Genomic DNA, 19,039 nt, shown 5'->3' on the forward strand with positions numbered 1-19,039 from the left:
TCCTTTCCTTTTTCCTTCCCTTCCCTTCCCTTCCCTTCCCTTCCCTTCCCTTCCCTTCCCTTCCCTTCCCTTCCCTTCCCTTCCCTTCCCTTCCCTTCCCTTCCCTTCCCTTCCCTTCCCTTCCCTTCCCTTCCCTTCCCCTTTTCTCTCCCCATTTCCTTCCCCCTTTCCTTTCCCTTTCCCCATTTCCTTTCCCCTTTTCCTTCCCCCTTTCCCTTTCCCTTTCCCCTTTTCCTTTCCCCCCTCAGACACCACAGCACAGCCAAGCTGTGTGACCAAACTGGTTTGTCAGCCCCTCTGGTATTCACAGGGGAAGGTTTGGCCAAGCCAGGTGTTCTTCCCTGGTTTCCCCACGAGTTTTGGGTCACATTCAGCAGTTCTGGTGCAGCAGCCCATCAGGTGTGGGGTGCTTGGGCAGAGCTGCCAGGTTTGGGTTGGAAGGACCTTAAATCTCCTCTCATTCCACCCCTGCCACACTTTCCACCAGACCAAGTTGCTCCAAGTCTCTTTCCAATCAGTGAAACCAGGAGGGGTTTTAGCTAGGCCAGGCTTGCTGCTTCTCACCTTTACAAGATTGAGAGTTAAAATAAATGGAGTTTAGAAGATCCCAACTCCACATCTTTAGTGGCAAGTGGATTATTTGCTGCTAAAAAGTAGATTTTAGGAGTGGTGGGCAGGGCAGGAGGTTCCTCCAGGGCACAACAGGGGAATCCCAGCAGCCTGGGATGGGATGGGATGGGATGGGATGGGATGGGATGGGATGGGATGGGATGGGATGGGATGGGATGGGATGGGATGCTTGGGGCTTTCCACACGCTCCATATCCAGTGCAGGGAATCAGCTGAGGTTTCCCTGCCCATCCCCAGTGCAGGGTATCAGCTGAGATTTCCCTGCCTTCCCATCGGGAGCCCAGCCAGGCTCTGTGCTCGCTAATGCCCCTTCTCGTGTGTCCATAGATGCAATATTTATAGAGATACTTACACACACACTTAAACAAAGGCGGCGCGGGGGCTCTGCCTGAGGCTTTGCAGGGCTGAGCGGCAGCAAATGAGCGTTTTTAATTGCTGTGCCATCTCCTGGAGGCAGCAGGGAGCCCGTGGGCAGGAGGAGCCGCTGCTCCCTCTGTGACCACGCCAAAACACGCCCGGAGCCAGCTCTGCTGGTGTGTGTGTGTGTGCTAGGGGAAACTGAGGCTGAAAAGCAGGAGCTCTGTGCCCATTTTGGCCGTGAGATGGTGTGGGATGAGCCTGGGGATGCTGGAACCAGGGTTTAGGATCCACCTGGTTTCAAACAAAAGACTTTAAAGGTGCAGAGTGTAGTGGCACTGCCTGTAACCATGTCACAAAACACCTGTGTCAGATTAAACCCTTTTCTGACCCAGAGATGGAACTACTGAGAGGCGTTTTAAAAATTTTATTTATTCTTTATTCTATTTTATTCTATATTCTATTTTTTTAAATTCTATTTATTCTCAGTCTCATGAGAAGAGTGAGACAATGCAGATGTTACAACCCACTCCATCACAACCAGAAGCCGACTATTTCTTAATCACGATATATTATCAGCATTTCTTGGCCTGGCATTTGGCAGGGTGGGATCCCCTCCCTGCCCTGCCGGGGATGGAGGGGAGGGATGGGGATGGTGCCCGGCAGAGCAGGGGCAGCACGGTCAGCAGGAGCTGTGTGAGGCTTCTCGGGTTCTCAGGGGGTGGAAAGGAGCCGCAGCTGCAGGGGAGGAGCCGATCCTGCTGTCTCGGCGCTCTCCTTCTCCCGGCTTCCAGTCAGGGTTCGTTGTGTTTGCTACTGGCTCTCTTCCACCCGGGATGCCTGTGGTGGAGGGCAAGGTGTTTCCTTGCCTTTGGCCAAGGCAGAGATGATTTCCAGGGTTCTGACAGGCTCCGCCTCAGAGCAGGGCCCCTCTGTGTCCCCAGCTCCTCCCGCTGTCCCCAGAGGTTCTCTGCTCCATCCCTGGCTCCCAAGCAGCCAGACCTCTGCTCCTTTCCCTCCCTAGTGCAGAGAGGGAGCTGGGCATATTTCGTGTTAATGCTTTTCTTGGTTTCCTGCTGTTTTTCTTTTCCCATTGTGTGGAAAAGAGCATTTCCCCGTCTGGGGCAGGAGGGAGGGGGTGTTCCCAGCATGGGCAGACTTTGCATTGCAGCCTCTGGAGAGGTTTGGATGGGCTGGGGCCAGATTGCAGCCTGGCTGGGCTCTGGGGGGCTGTGCAGGGCTGGGGGATGTGACAGTGTTCACAAGGATGAGGGAAGAGACGAGGATCTGACTCCGTGTTTCAGAAGGCTTGATTGATTATTTTATGATATATATTATATTAAAACTATACTAAAGTCATAGAAGAAAAGGTTTCATCAGAATAGAATAGAAAGGAATGATAACAAAGGTTTGTGGCTCAGAGAGACCGAGCCAGCTGACTGTGATTGGCCATTAATTAGAAACAACCCACATGAGACCAATCACAGATGCACCTGTTGCATTCCACAGCAGCAGATAATCAATGTTTACATTTTGTTCCTGAGGCCTCTCAGCTTCTCAGGAGGAAAAATCCTGAGGAAAGGATTTTTCATAAAGGATGTCTGTGACACTGGGAGCCTTCAGCACTGGTTTGGGCACAGGACGCTGTGGCAAGGGGCTCTTGGGTTCCTCTGGATGCCAAAAACTCCCTGGATTTGTATGCTCTGTTTTGGATAAATACCTGATAGCGATCAGCACATCCCTCTCCTGCAGCTCTGTGTTTCCAGGACCACCATCACCCTTAGCTGACAGCAGATGTGTCTAGAAAACACAATAGAATTTCTCCTGATGGTTTTGCAGCCGGAGAGTTGGTGCCTGTGTGTGAGAACCTCAATGTGGCACGGGCCAGAAACCACAGAGAAAATGCTGCTTTGCTTGGGCTTGCAAAGCTCAGGGAGCTCTGGGCAGGAGTGATAAAGCCAGCAGTGGCCTCTGTGCCTTCTGGTGCTGCTCAAGAGCAGCTGCTGGGACAGGGTTGCTTTATTCACTGTGCACCCTGACGTGTCCAGATGGGGTTTCAAGCCTCCGTGAGATCATGGTGAGGAAAAACCATTTTCATGCTTTAATGGTGGGATTATGTTGGGTTACAGGCGAGGAAAGAGCTTCAGGTTGTGCTGAGTGAATGCAGAATTGTGTTAGACAAGGTTCAGCCTGTGCTATGAGAGCCAGGACTTCCCATCCAGGTGTTCAGCCCACATTTATCTGCGCTGATGTCACCTCTGGCATCTGCACCCTGTAACTGGTGATTCACCCTGTAACTGGTGATTTTTGTGCTTCTGGAGGAGAACTTTATGCAAATACAAGCACAGGGGAAAGGATGAGATCCCTTCCCCTCTCCAGATACTCTCAGAGGGCTCCAAGCCACCCCAATCCCCAGGATGTTCCTCCATCCCTGCTGCCCATCCTGAGCTGCTGATGGGTTTTTCCTCCTGTAAAAGTGGGAATATTCCAGTGTAACTGGTCAATGGCAAGTCCAGGCTGGATGGTGAAGCCTGGGCAGAGCTGTTGTGGCATCTCCTGACAAACAAGTCACTGCTCTCTGTGACCCTGTTCACAGGGGTTCTTGGGTGAGGGAAGAGATGAGGATGTGACTCCATGTTTCAGAAGGCTTGATTTATTATTTTATTATATATATTACATTAAAACTGTACTAAAAGAATAGGAGAAAAGGTTTCATCAGAAGGCTAGCTAAGAATAGAAAAAGAAGGAATGATAACAAAGGCTTGTGGCTCGGAGTCTCTGCCATTAATTAGAAACATCCAACATGGGCCCAATCCCAGATGCACCTGTTGCATTCCACAGCAGCAGATAATCATTGTTTACATTTTGTTCTTGAGGCCTCCCAGCTTCTCAGGAGGAAAAATCCTAAGGAAAGGATTTTCCATAAAAGATGTCTGTGACAGCTCTTCCTCCCAGTGTGGCACTTTCCTGATTTACCCTGACCCACTGTGAGGTGTCTGGGTGATCCTGGCCATGCTCAGGCTCCTCCTGCTGCAGCCTGGCACTGCTGGGACGAGCTGCTGGTGCTTCCAGCTGAGACAAGGCAGCTTTGGTGGGAAAAACAGCCAAATTCTTTGTGTGGGGCTGGGTAAAGAGCATGTCCAGGCAGGAATGTGTGCTGGGGCTCTGCCAGAGGGGGATGCTCCAGGTAGAGGGGGTGTAAAGGAGGAGATGGAACTGGAGGAGATGAAATGGAGGAGATGGAACTGGAGGAGATGGAACTGGAGGAGATGAAATGGAGGAGATGAAATGGAGGAGATGAAATGGAGGAGATGAAATGGAGGAGATGGAACTGGAGGAGATGGAATGGAGGAGATGGAACTGGAGGAGATGAAATGGAGGAGATGGAACTGGAGGAGGTGGAGCTGGAGGAGATGAAATGGAGGAGATGGAACTGGAGGAGATGAACTGGAGGAGATGAAATGGAGGAGATGGAATGGGAGGAGATAAAATGGAGGAGATGAAATGGAGGAGATGGAATGGGAGGAGATAACATGGAGGAGATGGAACTGGAGGAGGTGGAACTGGAGGAGATGAAATGGAGGAGATGAAATGGAGGAGATGAAATGGAGGAGATGAAATGGAGGAGATGGAACTGGAGGAGATGGAATGGAGGAGATGGAATGGAGGAGATGGAACTGGAGGAGGTGGAACTGGAGGAGATGAACTGGAGGAGATGAAATGGAGGAGATGGAACTGGAGGAGATGAAATGGAGGAGATGAAATGGAGGAGATGGAATGGAGGAGATGGAATGGAGGAGATGAAATGGAGGAGATGGAATGGAGGAGATGGAATGGAGGAGATGAAATGGAGGAGATGGAACTGGAGGAGATGGAACTGGAGGAGATGAAATGGAGGAGATGGAATGGGAGGAGATAACATGGAGGAGATGGAACTGGAGGAGATGGAACTGGAGGAGATGAACTGGAGGAGATGAAATGGAGGAGATGGAATGGGAGGAGATAACATGGAGGAGATGGAACTGGAGGAGATGGAACTGGAGGAGGTGGAACTGGAGGAGATGGAATGGAGGAGATGGAATGGAGGAGATGAAATGGAGGAGATGGAACTGGAGGAGATGGAACTGGAGGAGATGGAACTGGAGGAGATGAGCGCTGCAGAGCACACGTGGCTGTGCAGTGACGTGTTTGGGGATGACATGAGGGTGACTGTTCATGGCAAGCAGGAGGTTTGGGCAGGAGGAGGAGAGGGAGAGGCCGTGGCACAGCTCGGGGCTGCCACATCCACAGAGCATTCCTGCTCCCTGCCTGGTGACAGGGCCCTGGAGGAGCTGCTGCCTCCTCTGCAGGGAATCAAAGGAGAGCTGTGCTCCTAACCACAGTCAGGAGCAGCACTGAGAGGAGATCACCACTCCAACCCCTTCCCTTTCCCAGCCCCGAGATGAACTGGAAGGGAAACAGCTTTAAAAACACCCCGAGGGCCCCAGCCGGGCTATCCAGGCCATCCCTGGCATTCCCGGTTCTCAGCCCACGTCTCCTTTGGGATGCTGCGAGGGGAATCCGCCACTTTCACTTTTTATCCTGATTATTATTCCTTGCTGTAACTGGGCTCTGCTGCACTAACAGGATGCTGGGCAGCTTGTTTGTGTCCCGCAGACATCCCTGGCGGCGGGCGTGGAGCATTCCCGTGTGACCCCGGCTATTGACTCCTCCAAAAGCAGCCCGAGCCGTTTATTTTCTTTAACATACAATTTAAGCGCTGGAGCGAGTTCAGAGAGGCAATCTCCGTCCGTGTCGGCGGCCGATAAGGAGAAGAATGGTTTGGCAAAGCAAATTGCACCCTGAGCATCCCCACTTTGCAGCAGCACATCCTGGTGGGGATGGGGATGCTGAGCCTGACCCCGGCTCACCCTGCCCTACTCGTGGCCATTCTGGCTTTGTTTGGATCCCTGCCTGGAGCCGGGGCGATCAGAGCTGAGGGTTTGGTGGCCTCTGGCTGCGGATGGGATGGCAGCAGAGGATTTTGATCTCTGTATTTCCTCCTATGCCTCCATCGTGGCCAAAAACCCCGAGAGCCAAATGAAATGATGGGGAGGAGACACACAGGAACGTGTATGGGCATGATTGCTTGAGGTGCAGAGCTCCCAGGAGCAAAACAAGCGGGTATTTAGGGTTTGCAGCGCTGTTTGGCACCTCAACTCCTTTCCCCCTCCTTCCCAAGCCAACACGTGCTCTGAGCTGCACCTTTCCCATTTTTTCTTGCAGCTCTTCCTGAGAAATACAGCTACTCCAGGGAGCCACACACATTTACCTGCACTGGTGTCACCACTGGTGATTCACCCTGTAACTGGTGATTTTGTGCTTCTGGAGGAGAACTTTATGCAAATACAAGCACAGGGGAAAAGGATGAGATCCCTTCTCCTCTCCAGATACTCTCAGAGGGCTCCAAGCCACCCCATCCCCAGGATGTTCCTCCATCCCTGCTGCCCATCCTGAGCTGCTGATGGGTTTTGCTCCTGGTTCCCTTGTAAAAGTGGGGATATCCCAGTGTGGCTGGGGAATGGCAAGTCCAGGCTGGATGGTAAAGCCTGGCGTGGCTTCTCCTGACAAACAAACCAACGCAAAGCAAAACAAGCAGGCAGTTTGGGTTTGCAGCACTCTTTGCCACTTTATCTCCTTTCCCCATCTTCCCAAACCAGCACGTGCTCTGAGCTGCACCTTTCCCATTTTTTCTTGCAGCTCTTCCTGGAGAAATATGGCTATTTCAGGGAGCAGGGGGCCGGCACACACAGCCCAGCCGAGTTCAGCAAGGCGCTGAGGTAGGAGCCTTTCATCCAACACTGCCCTCCAATCTCGGAGCCTTTCATCCAACACTGCCCTCCAGCCTCCATCTGCAGGGATGCTGCCAACACCCCGAGGGGTTTTTTTATAGCCAGAGGGGCCTTTTTTGCAGCTGGAGGCTCTGTGTCTCACAGTGCACAGCCAGTGTTTTTTGGAGAGGCGGGTCCATGCCTGGTTCCCCAGCTGGTGCTGGCTGCTGGCACCCAGCTCTTGCTGCTTTATTCGCCTTTTATGGCCCGGAGCTCGCCTGTGATAAAATCTGTGGGAGGCCGAGCTTGGGGAGGGCTGGGAGATGTCAGAGGGGGAGAGCTGCCAGCTCCTGCCTGGGCTTCTCCTAAGGACATCACCTCTGGGAGCTTCCTGGGCTTGACCTTGTGCAAAGCCAAATGCAAAGTTAAATGTGAAAGGCAAATAACTGGGGTTAAAAATGGGAAAAGGCATTTTTAGGCTCCATTTTTAGGCTTCTCTGCCCTGCTATGAGGTGACTTACAGGTCAGTGTGCTTGCAGAGCCAAATCCTTCTTGTTTTACCAGCTGGGTGAAGTTCCGATGCTGGGGTGTGAAGCTTGTGGGGTGAAAATCCTGGCTTGGGTCAAACCCCCAGCACAAACACACCCAAACCCCAGCAGAAACACACCCAGACCCCTGGCACCAACATCCTCAAACCCCAGCACCAACACACCCAAACCCCCAGCACCAACACATCCAAAAAACCTGGTACAAACACCTCCAAATCCCTGGCACGAACATATCCAAACCCCAGCACAAACACGCCCAAACCCCCAGCACAAACATCCCCGAACCCCTGGCAGAAACATACCTAAACTCCCAGCACCAACATACCCAAACCCTTCCACCAACATACCCAAATCCCAGCACAAACATACCCAAAACCCTGGCACAAAAATACCCAAACCCTCAGCACCAACATCCTCAAATCCCTGGTACAAACATACCCAAACTCCAGCACAAACATACCCAATGCCCCAGCACCAACACACCCAAACCCCCAGCACCAACACACCCAAACCTGGCACAAACACACCCAAACTCCAGCACCAACACACCCAAATCCCCAGCACAAACACATCCAAAAAACCTGGCACAAACACACCCAAACCCCTGGCACCAACATCCCCAAACCCTCAGCACCAACATACCCAAACTCCCAGCACAAACATCCCCAAACCCTTGTCACAAACATCCCCAAACCCCCAGCACAAACATCCCCCCAATCCTTGGCACGAACACCCCCAAACCCCACCACAGCGGGTCTGGATGTGGCTGCTGACACCCCCCTTCCTCCTGCAGGGATTTCCAGCGTGTGACCCACCTCCCTGCCAGCGGGGTGCTGGATGCCCCCACCCTCCATCAGATGGCCCTGCCCAGGTGTGGCACGGATGACGGGCACGGCCGCGCTGCCCCCGCCCGGCGCCGCCGGCGCTCGGCACAGCACGGTGAGCACCGGGGGGCTCCGGGGGGGGGGTTTGGGGTCCGGGCTGCTCGGATCTGCCGTCCTGGACTCGTGGGGAAGCTGCTGTGGGTGGGAGGTGCAGCCCCACGGGCACAGCACCCAGCCCAGGACTCGCTTGGAGGTTGTTTTTAAAGCAGTGATCAGAGATTCGACTCCCAGTTTTGGGGAATTCAGCTCTCTTGGGGTGGTTTTACTGCTGCTGTGGGAGCCAGGAGATTTCCCAGAGAGCACTCAGGTCGCCACGGCCCCACACTGGGCTGTGCTGGCATGATCTGGAGAGCAGGAGCTGGCACACGGTGAAGTTATCTCCAGGTTTTGCAGACCTTTGGGACTTGTAATGCGTATTAGGGACACTTGGCTGCCTGACCTGAGAGTCATTCCACCCATGTTAAGGGGTTTAGCTCTAAGCATCCTTCTGTGTGTCCAGGGCTGGGCCTCTCGTCCCTTGTGAGCTCTCTTTGGGCTTGCAGATGAGTAACTGGACTCCTAGAGAGCGAGAGGGCCAGCTGTGCTCAGGACATGGGAAAAACAAAAGGGAGATTAAGAACAGGCTCTGTGCCGTGTCAGGCTGTGCGTGCATCTGGCAGGGCTGGCCGTGCACTGCCCCAGGAGAGCCCTGCCATCCATCTCCAGCCTCTGGATTTCCTCCCAAAGCCCCAGCATGTGTCTCTTGCAGGAGCCATCCCGTGCCCAGGACACGTGGGCAGTGAGCAGAGCAGGAAGGGCATAGAGCAGGAGGTGGGCAAACAGGAGCAGCCAGTGCCCTGTGGCTCATGGGGCTCCTTTCTGGGCATCACAAAAGTGGGTGGGTGGCCAGACATGCCCAGTGGCTCAAGGACAGGGCAGGAAAGGGCTCAGTGTGGTTGTTGCTCTGGTGATCTGATGCCACAGGGAGCGGGGATGGGACAGCACCACATCTGTACCCAAGGGCTGGATGGGAACAGGGGGTGCCTGCAGGGCTGGAGGGAGGCTGGGGATGGCTTTGTGCTGTTTATCCTGCTTGGAGCAGGAACCCCTGGCAGCTGAGCCAGCTCAGTGCTGTGTTATCCCCCCTGTCCCAGCAGGATCTCCCCTGTGCCCCTCATCCTGCTGGTTTGGGGCACAGCCAGAGCCCAGCACGGGGCAAAGCCAAGCTCTCCTCTTCCCAAGAGCCATCCCTGCTAAGCCAGCCTTGCCATCCTCCTCTGGTGGTGGATGCTCTGCCCCTGTGGAGAAAAGGATGGGATGCCAGGCTTTGTTTTAGGGCTGCTTTTAGAAAAGGCTCTGTGCCATGTCAGGCTGTCTGCTGCCAGCTGTGTTCCCCCTGTTTTCCTGCACATCTGGAGCAGAGGCAGAAGCTGGAGCCTGTCCCCACTCCCACGCCTCAGCACCAGCTCTGGCACCCACATCCCCCCAGGGCCCCACGGCTTTGTTCCTGCTCCCAGGTGCCTCCAGATAAATGTAATCCCAGGGCTCTGGGGTCCCAAACCCCAGCACAAACATACCCAAACCCTGGCACAGACATACCCAAACTCCCAGCACCAACACACCCAAACCCCGGCACAAACACACCCAAACCTTTGCACAAACACACCCAAACCCTGAGACAAACACACCCAAACCTTTGCACAAACACACCCAAACCCCAGCACCAACATACCCAAACCCTTCCACCAACATACCCAAATCCCAGCACAAACATACCCAAACCCTGGCACAAAAATACCCAAACCCTCAGCACCAACATCCTCAAATCCCTGGTACAAACATACCCAAACCTTCATGACAAACACACCCAAACCCCCAGCACAAATATACCCAAACCCTCAGCACAAACATAGCCAAACCCCTGGCACCAACACACTCAAACCCTGGCACAAACAAACCCAAACCCCCAGCACCAACATACTTAAACCTTCAGCATCAACACAAAAATACCCTCAGCACAAACATCCCCAAACCCCCAGCACCAACACACCCCAAACCCCAGCACAAACACACCCAAACCCCAGCATCAACACACCCAAACCCTCAGCACCAACCCCTCAAACATACCCAAACCCCTGGCACCAACATCCCCAACCTCCCAGCACCAACATACTCAAAGCCCTGGGACCAACACACCCAAACCCTGGCACAAACATCCCCAAACCCCCAGCACAAACATACCCAAAACCCCAGCACCAACACAGCCAAACCCCAGCACCAACCCCCTAAACATACCCAAACCCTGGCACCAACATCCCCAAACCCCCAGCACAAACATCCCCAAACCCCCAGCACCAACACACCCAAACCCTCAGCACAAACACACCCAAACCCCAGCACAAACATCCCCAAACCCTCAGCACCAACATCCTCAAATCCCTGGTACAAACATACCCAAACTTTCATGACAAACACACCCAAACCCCCAGCACAAACATACCCAAACCCCCAGCACCAACACACCCAAATCCTGGCACAAACATACCCAAACCCCCAGCACCAACCCCTCAAACATACCCAAACCCTGGCACCAACATCCCCAACCTCCCAGCACCAACACACCCAAACCCCCAGCACAAACATACCCAAACCCTCAGCACCAACACACCCAAACACCAGCATCAACACACCCAAACCCCCAGCACCAACCCCTCAAACATCCCCAAACCTTCAGCACCAACACACCCAAACCCCCAGCACAAACATCCCCAAAACCCCTGGCACCAACACACCCAAACCCTAGCCCCCTTTTAAGGAACCAATGCGGGACAGATGGAGCCCTGCTCACCCTTTCTCCCTGCCACCGGGGTGGCCTTGTCCCCACACAGGAGGGCGGTGGCCGAAGCGGCAGCTGACGTACCGCGTGGTGAACCGGCCGCCGTACCTGCCGCAGCACGGCGTGCGCCTGGCCGTGCGCGCCGCCTTCCAGCTCTGGAGCAACGTGTCCTCCCTGCTCTTCTGGGAGGCGCAGGATGGTCCTGCCGACATCCGCCTCACCTTCTTCCACGGCGACCACAACGATGGACTCAACAACGCCTTCGACGGGCCAGGTGCTGGTCGCTTCCCCCTCGTAAGCTGCTCTTTGGAACGTGGGGTCTGCCCCCAAAGGGAGGAGGGCTGGGGGTGGTGGAGGCTCTGCAGTGTCTCCAGCCCAGTTTGTACTGTTTGCTGTCTGATATAGGATCTGATTTGCTGTCTGATTTGGGGTCTGATTTGCTGTCTGATTTGGGCTCTCCCCTCCCAACTCCTCAACTGAGGTCTGCCTGCAAGGTGGCTGAGATGTTCCTCAAGGAGCCCCACAGAGCCCTTCAAACCTGGGCTCCTCCAAAAACACCTAAAACTGACTCACATTTGGGCAAACCAAATCTGCATGTTGTGGCAATGTTCCTCGCTCAGGGCTCACCCAATGTGGAGTTTTCTTGACTTGGGGTCACCAGTTGTGGGAATTTGCAGGCAACCCCGACATGAGAAGAGACAAGAATCTTGACTTCATGTTTCAGAAGGCTGATTTATTATTTTATGATATATATTATTGTCGCAGACGTCTTTTATGAAAAATCCTTTTGCTAGGATTTTTTTGTCCTGAGAAGCTGAGAGGCCTCAGGAACAAAATGTAAACAATGATTATCTGCTGCTGTGGAATGTAACAGGTGCATCTGTGATTGGCCCATGTTGGTTGTTTCTAATTAATGGCAGAGACTCCGAGCCACAAGCCTTTGTTATCATTCCTTCTTTTTCTATTCTTAGCTAGCCTTCTGATGAAATCCTTTCTTCTGTTATTTTAGTATAGTTTTAATATAATATATATAATAAAATATTAAATCAAGCCTTCTGAAACATGGAGTCAGATCCTCGTCTCTTCCCTCATCCTCGGACCCCTGTGAACACTGTCACATATTATATTAAAAGAAAATGATATATTAAAAGTATACTAAAATAATAGAAAGGATTTCATCAGAAGGCTTGAAAGGAATAGAAAGGAATGATAATAAAATCTTGTGACTGACCAGAGACTCCGAGACAGCTGGACTGTGATTGGCCATTAATTAAAAACAACCAACATGAGACCAACCAAAGATCCACCTGTTGCACTCCACAGCAGCAGATAATCAATGTTTACATTTCATTCCTGAGGCCTCTCAGCTTCTCAGGAGGACAAAAAATCCTAACAAAGTGATTTTCCATGAAACGCCATGGTGACATTACGGTCCCCGCCGGCTCTCGTGTCCCCAGGCGGTGCCCTGGCCCACGCCTTCCTGCCCCGGCGAGGAGAAGCTCACTTTGACAGCGCTGAGCGCTGGTCCCTGCACAGTGGCAAGGGCAGGAACCTGTTCATCGTGGTGGCCCACGAGGTGGGGCACACGCTGGGGCTGCAGCACTCGCCCGTCAAGAGCGCCCTCATGTCACCCTACTACAAGAAGCTCAGCAAGGATTTTGTCCTCAGCTGGGATGACATCTTGGCCATCCAGAGTTTGTACGGTGAGCCTGGCTTCTCTGAGCATCCCTGGGTTCCTCCAGGGTTGTTCTCTGGGGTTCTCTGGGTTCCTCCAGGGTTGTTCTCTGGGGTGAGGAGTGAGCAGCACAAATGGGAGCAAGTCCCTGAAAGGGGAGAGGACTGCAGTCACATGGGCTCCATTCCTGTGGTGGCTGGGAGGGAAATGCAGAGCTGGGACAGGTGCCAGGGCCTCCAGAGCAGGGGAGGTTGGGTTTGCTGCCCACTTGTCTGCTGGTGCATGTTTTTTGGGGTGCCAAGGGATTTTTGTCACTATCATGGAATAAGAACCAGACATTGGGACAAGGGGTCTTGAGAGTCCCAGCCCTGTGCTTTGGGAAAAGTTGTTTTTCCACCCCTTCTCCGGACTCATCACCCCTTGTTCCATCCCAGGAAAGCCCTCCAAGGGCTCGGCCATCCAGCTCCCAGGAAAGGTCTTCACTCACTTCCAGGACTGGAACTCGGACCTTTACAGCAGGGACCGGCAGCAGAGGAGCCTCAGCACCTATTACTGCCACTCCTTCTTCGATGCCATAACCTCTGGTGGGTGCTGGCCAGCGTGACCCCCTCCAAAACCTGCACCCCACCCCTTGTCCCAGTGCTGCTGCAGCTCCCAGGGGAGGGAAAGCTGGGTTTGACTGGCCACAGCTCCGGGCACTGGTGGTGTCACTGATGCACAGTGAAGCAGTGCACATTGAGGGCACAGCGATGTGCCAGAAACAGGGAAAACACCCCCAAACTTGGGCCATGGCAAGGATTAAGCACTGCAGGAGCTCAGCTGTGCAAGATAAGCCTTGAGCTGTGGCCAGCATTTATCCTTTCATGCCTGGAGGGGAGAAAATAAATGGATTCTGGAAGGTGCAAGGGCAGGAGGAAGCATCCAAACCCCAAAACACGGGGAGGAGAGGGGATCTGGGTGGCAGAGGAGGATGGTTTAATAACATTTCTCCCTCTGCCTCGCAGACGGGGATCACAACCTCTACATCTTCAAGGGCAGCCACTACTGGGTGGTGTCAGGCAGTGGCAATGCCAGCGAGCCCCAGGCTCTGCAGCCGCGCTGGCCCGGCCTCCCCGGCGGCATCGACGCCTGCGCCTGGTCCCAGAGCACGGGCAAGTTCTACTTCTTCAAAGGTGGGTGAGGGCACAGGGGGTTCCCCTCGGGGCAAGTTCTACTTCTTCAAAGGTGGGTGAGGGCACAGGGGGCTCCCCTCGGGGCTGCTGCTGCTCCTGCCGGCAGGGTGGAGGCCCAGCTTTGGCTGGGGTCACACACAGTTCTTGTTTGTGTGAGCTGGGGCGTTGCTGCGCCCTGGGCTGGGTGTTCCTGTCATGGGTGAGCCCTGGCGGCCACAGCACCGCCTCGTGCCTCAGTTTCCCCATCAGGAGAGCACTCACTGGTGTGTCAAAGCAAATCCAGGTGCAGTGTGGGGGGGCTGGGGAGAAACTGCTCCCCAAAACAGGAATTGCAGGGGAGTGCGTGGGGGTTTCATGGGGCATGTGGATCCCTGGGCTGTGCCTGGGGCTGAGCTGCCCCAGCAGCTGGGACACCATCCCTAAACTGCCCTGGGGGCTGGGATATCATCCATGAGCTGCCCCAGCAGCTGGGACACCATCCCTAAACTGCCCTGGGGGCTGGGATGTCATCCGTGAGCTGTCCTGGGAGCTGGGACACCATCCGTGAGCTGTCCTGGGAGCTGGAATACCATCCCTAAACTGCCCCAGGAGCTGGGATACCATCCATGAACTGCCCTAGCAGCTGGGATACCATCCCTAAACTACCCTGGGGGCTGGGATATCATCCCAAAACTGCCCTGGGAGCTGGGATATCATCCATGAGCTGCCCCAGGAGCTGGGACACCATCCCTAAACTGCCCTGGGAGCTGGGATATCATCCCTAAACTGACCTGGGAGCTAGGATACCATTCCTAAATTGCCTCAGCAGCTGGAATTCCATCCATGCGCTGCCCCAGCAGCTGGGATACCATCCCTGAGCTGTCCTGGGAGCTGGGATACCATCCCTGAGCTGTCCCAGCAGCTGGGATGCCATCCATGAGCTGCCCAGCAGCCAGATGGGGAGAGGAAGGTCAAACCAGGCAGCCTGGCTGCCAGGGTCAGCCCCAGCTTTAATGGGAAGCAGTCCCTGGCTGCTCAGAAAAGGGGCTTTGTGCTGCAGCTGAGTGAGAGCCAAAGCCCCTCTGCCTCCCCAGCCCTGCTGCTCCCTCTGTCCTCCCCAGGGCTGTGCCTTGTGAGCAGAAAGGGGCTTTTGTCTGCCCTGTTGTGGGGACAGGGTGCTGTGGGGACAGCCAAGCCGCCAGTCCCCGTCACAATTCCCACTGCAGGGCTGGGTTTGGGTGCCCCAGCCCCAGCTGGATCTGTTTCTGTCTGTCCCATTCGCTGTGCAGGGCCAGGGGGGAGGCTTGGCAGAAGCAGCATGGAGGTGGCCTTGCTCTGTCCCTGTGGTCCCTTTCCATGCCTTCAAACCCCTGAGCTGCCGTGCCTCAGTTTCCCCTGTGACCGTGTTCACAGGGGTCTGAGGATGAGGGAAGAGACTCCATGTTTCAGAAGGCTTGATTGATTATTTTATGATATATATTATATTAAAACGGTACTAAAAGAATAGGAGAAATGATTCCATCAGAAGGCTAACTCAGAATAGAAAAAGAAGGAATGATGACAAAGGCTTGTGACTGACTGAGACAGTCGGGACAGCTGACTGTGATTGGCCACTAATTAGAAACAACCACATGAGACCAATCACAGATGCACCTGTTGCATCCCACAGCGGCAGATAATCAATGTTTACATTTCGTTCCTGAGGCCTCTCAGGAGGAAAAACCCTAAGGAAAGGATTTTCCATAAAAGATATCTGTGACATTCCCCCCTGCCTGCTCCTTGGGGCAGCCCTGCAGCGCTCACCAGCGGCATGGATGTCCCTGACCACCACAAGGCCGGTCCTTTGGCCGAGTCTGACCACATCTGGAGCTCAGGCTGGCAGGGTCCCCTCTGGGCTGTGCTCTGACCCTCCTGTCCCGCAGGTGGCCGGTGCTGGCGCTACGCTGGCTCCCAGCTGGACGCGGGATTCCCCCGCAAATGCAGCGCCCTGGGGCTGCCCCGGCACCCGGACACCGCGCTCTACTTCCAGCAGCTCCGGCGCCTCGTGGTCTTCAAGGGGCCCAAGTACTTCGTGCTGGGCGAGGATCCCATGGCCGTGGAGCCCTACTACCCCCGGAGCCTGCGGGACTGGGCAGGGCTGCCCCCGGGCACCGCCGGCGCCCTCGCCCACCGCGACCGCGCCCTCTACTTCTTCAGGGACGATCAGTTCTGGAAATTCGACCAGGACAAGCTGCAGGTGGTGGCCACCGGCAAATGGGCCACGCAGCTGGCCTGGATGGGCTGCTGGGATGCCAACAGTGAGCAGGTGCTGTTCTGAGGAAAGGGGGTCTGGACGTCGCCTGGATCCTCTGGGTGTGACTCTGGTTCCTGTCTGATGGTTGGGCAGGGACTGGCTGCCCATGGGTGCTGCTGTGGGATGGTGCAGCAGTGACCCAGCAGAGCTGGGATGGAGCTGGGACAGAGCCAGGTGTGCCACGGCCAGATGTGCCACAGCCAGATGTGCCCATAGCCAGGTGTGCCATAGCCAGATGTGCCCATAGCCAGATGTGCCACAGCCAGATGTGCCACAAGCGTGTGGCCTGCAGGCTTTGGGACAATGATTTTTATAACAGACCACAGAAAAGAAGTATCAGCCATGGAGACTGCAAACACATTTCTCTTCACTTTCAGGATGTGTGCCACTTGCAGGTGTTCCATGGCCAGGTGGCCTGCAGGCTTTGGGACTGTATTCTTTCTTTTAAAAGACAACAGAAAAATGTATCAGCCATGGAGACTGCAAACACAGCCATTTCTGTTTATTTTCAGGATGTGTGCCACAGCCAGATGTGCCATGGCCAGGTGGCCTGCAGGCTTTGGGACTGTATTTTTTTTATAACAGAGCACCAAAAAAAAAGTATCAGCCATGGAGACTGCAAGCACATTTCTGTTCACCTTCAGGATGTGCCACAGTCAGCTGGCCTGCAGGCTTTGTATTTTTTATAACAGACCACAAGAAAAAAATGTATCAGCCATGGAGACTGCAAACACACCCATTTCTGTTCACTTTCAGGATATTGTTACACACGTTTTTCAATCCAGGACTGGGGTTTGGTGATAGTTTTTGATATATTTGTTGATACTTGTTGATATCTGTCATTTTCCCACTATCAGGGACACAGGATCAGGGAATTTCTGACTCCCTGGGCCCCACCCGGGTGAACAGGGGTGACAAATGGCTGTGGGAGGAGGGGAAGAGGAGAGGTGAGCAGGACAGAGGGACGTGTCTGTGCATGCAGGCTGCAGGGACAGTGTGGCTGCACATTCCTCATTCCTTCCCCAAGGCAGGCTCCCCACCTGGAAACGCCTCTGGCTCCTGGGCAGAGTCACCAGTTTGCAAAGGGCCCAAAGTGTCCCAGGGCTGGGGATGGAGCTCAGCTTCCCAGGGCTGGGATTCTGAGGCTTTGCTGCTGGGCAAGACAGGCCTCAGCTTTATTAATTGATTTATTGAAGCCATTTGTGCAGTGGTTCTGCCGGAGCTCAGAGCCCAGCCCTGCTCTGGTCCTGCTGTGCTGCCAGGCTGCTGTGCTGGGTGACACACCAGGGTGCTCTCCTGATGCCAGCAGCTTCAGGGATTCCTCTTTCCCTCATCTTTGCCATTTCTAGACTTTCTCTGCAGAGCAGGGCTTGCTCTAAGCAGGGCAAGGGGTTTCAGTGGTACCCAGTGCCAGCTGAGCTGTGGGTTTGGCAGGATGGGGAGCCAGCACTCCTCCCATTCTCCATCACACTTGTGCTGAGCCCTTCATGTGCAGACACACACACAGGGGCTTCATCTGCCCAAAACCTCAGGGGACTTTCCTCATTTCCAGAGAAACTCACATTTCCATAGGAACTGAATGACAATCAGGTGACGTGGCCTGCAGGGAGTCCCAAGGGCTTGGAGACCTGACAGCAAATAAAACCAACCTCTGGATGTGTGGTGTTGGGGTTTGTGCTTGTTTTCCTGTCACACTTCGGGTTTGGGTTGGTTTTTTTAAAGCAAATCTCCAGTTTCCTGACAGGGCTGTGTTTCAGATGCCTGTGGGTGTTTGGGGTTGGAGAGGGGGATGCTGGATTTGGCCTCAGCTTTCATGCTGGCAGGATCAAAGAGAGGAGATGGAAAGTCAGTTTTTTCCCACTGAAAACTCACTGATGGTGATGAAAACATGGAAATTCTCCTTCTTACTTCAACCCCAAATTACTGAGGATTTTCATTCCACGCTTTGGAATGTGCTAATAGGTTTTTTCCCCAGGCTGAATTCATTCATTATCCCTTTTCCTGTCCCCTTAGGAGAAAGCCAGGCATCCCCTGTGCTGTGTGACTGGAGGCTGAGGATGGGACTAAAATCCTCTCCCTTTTTGGGTTTTCCACTCTTCCCTGGCTTGCTGCCACGTGTTTCCTGGGGCTGTGTGCTGTGGGATGTTTTGGGGCCCTGTGATGCTGCAGAGACAGCTGGGGTCACTTTACTGTGTCCCATCAGTCTGGGGGAGCTGAACTCACACCCTGAGCCTTTCACCCACCCCCCTGGGTGCCCTGGGTGGAAATCCAGCTCCTCAAGGGTTCCTTTCTGCTGCTGGGCTCCCTGCCTGGGCACATCAGACTCCCCCAGCCTGCCTCACATTCCCCAGACAGAATAGCTGGGATTCCTGCATTCCCTGCCCCAAAGTGACCCCGGCTGGACACTGAGCTGCAGTGGCATCAGCAGGGACAGGATGGGTCCCCCACCACAGCAAGGAGCCCCACAAAGCCCAGGAGAGGCTCTGTTATGGTCCTGAGGTGTGAACACATCCCTGGTAGATTTGTTTGGGTTTTGCAGAGGTACCTGGGTGCTGTGGCAGCTCTGCAAGGCCTGGCCTAGGGGGGGAGTGTCCCACATTCCCAGAGGTGCCCACTCTTTCCTTAAAGCCCCAATTCCTGGAGCCACTCCATCCCTGCAGGAGCTTTTCCCAAACTCCTCGCTGCTGTGGGCAATGGGGGAAGGAGTTGGGGAAGGAGCACAGAGCAGGGAAAGCCCAAAGGTGGGTGTGAAAATGAGCCCTCCTCACCTTGAGGTCGCCCTGAAGATGCACCTTGTGGCCACCTCAGCTGTGGTGGAGGTGGGTGTAGGGGTTTTGGGAAGGGGGAAAATCCCCCTTGTGTGGTTGGGAGCAGCTG

General features: G+C 54.4%; 1 protein-coding gene across 1 annotated transcript; it reads left to right on the plus strand.

Moving 5' to 3' along the window:
* Positions 1-1,822: 1,822 nt before the first annotated feature.
* MMP28 (matrix metallopeptidase 28) lies at positions 1,823-16,202 on the plus strand. Its single transcript, XM_058037478.1, has 8 exons — positions 1,823-1,843; positions 6,726-6,805; positions 8,138-8,283; positions 11,096-11,317; positions 12,501-12,746; positions 13,153-13,302; positions 13,723-13,890; positions 15,792-16,202. The coding sequence occupies exons 1-8, from the start codon at positions 1,823-1,825 to the stop codon at positions 16,184-16,186; spliced, it is 1,428 nt and encodes a 475-aa protein (XP_057893461.1). The 3' UTR covers positions 16,187-16,202.
* Positions 16,203-19,039: the final 2,837 nt, after the last annotated feature.

This window comes from Melospiza georgiana, chromosome 19, assembly GCF_028018845.1.
Source record: "Melospiza georgiana isolate bMelGeo1 chromosome 19, bMelGeo1.pri, whole genome shotgun sequence".
NCBI classification, from domain to species: domain Eukaryota; kingdom Metazoa; phylum Chordata; class Aves; order Passeriformes; family Passerellidae; genus Melospiza; species Melospiza georgiana.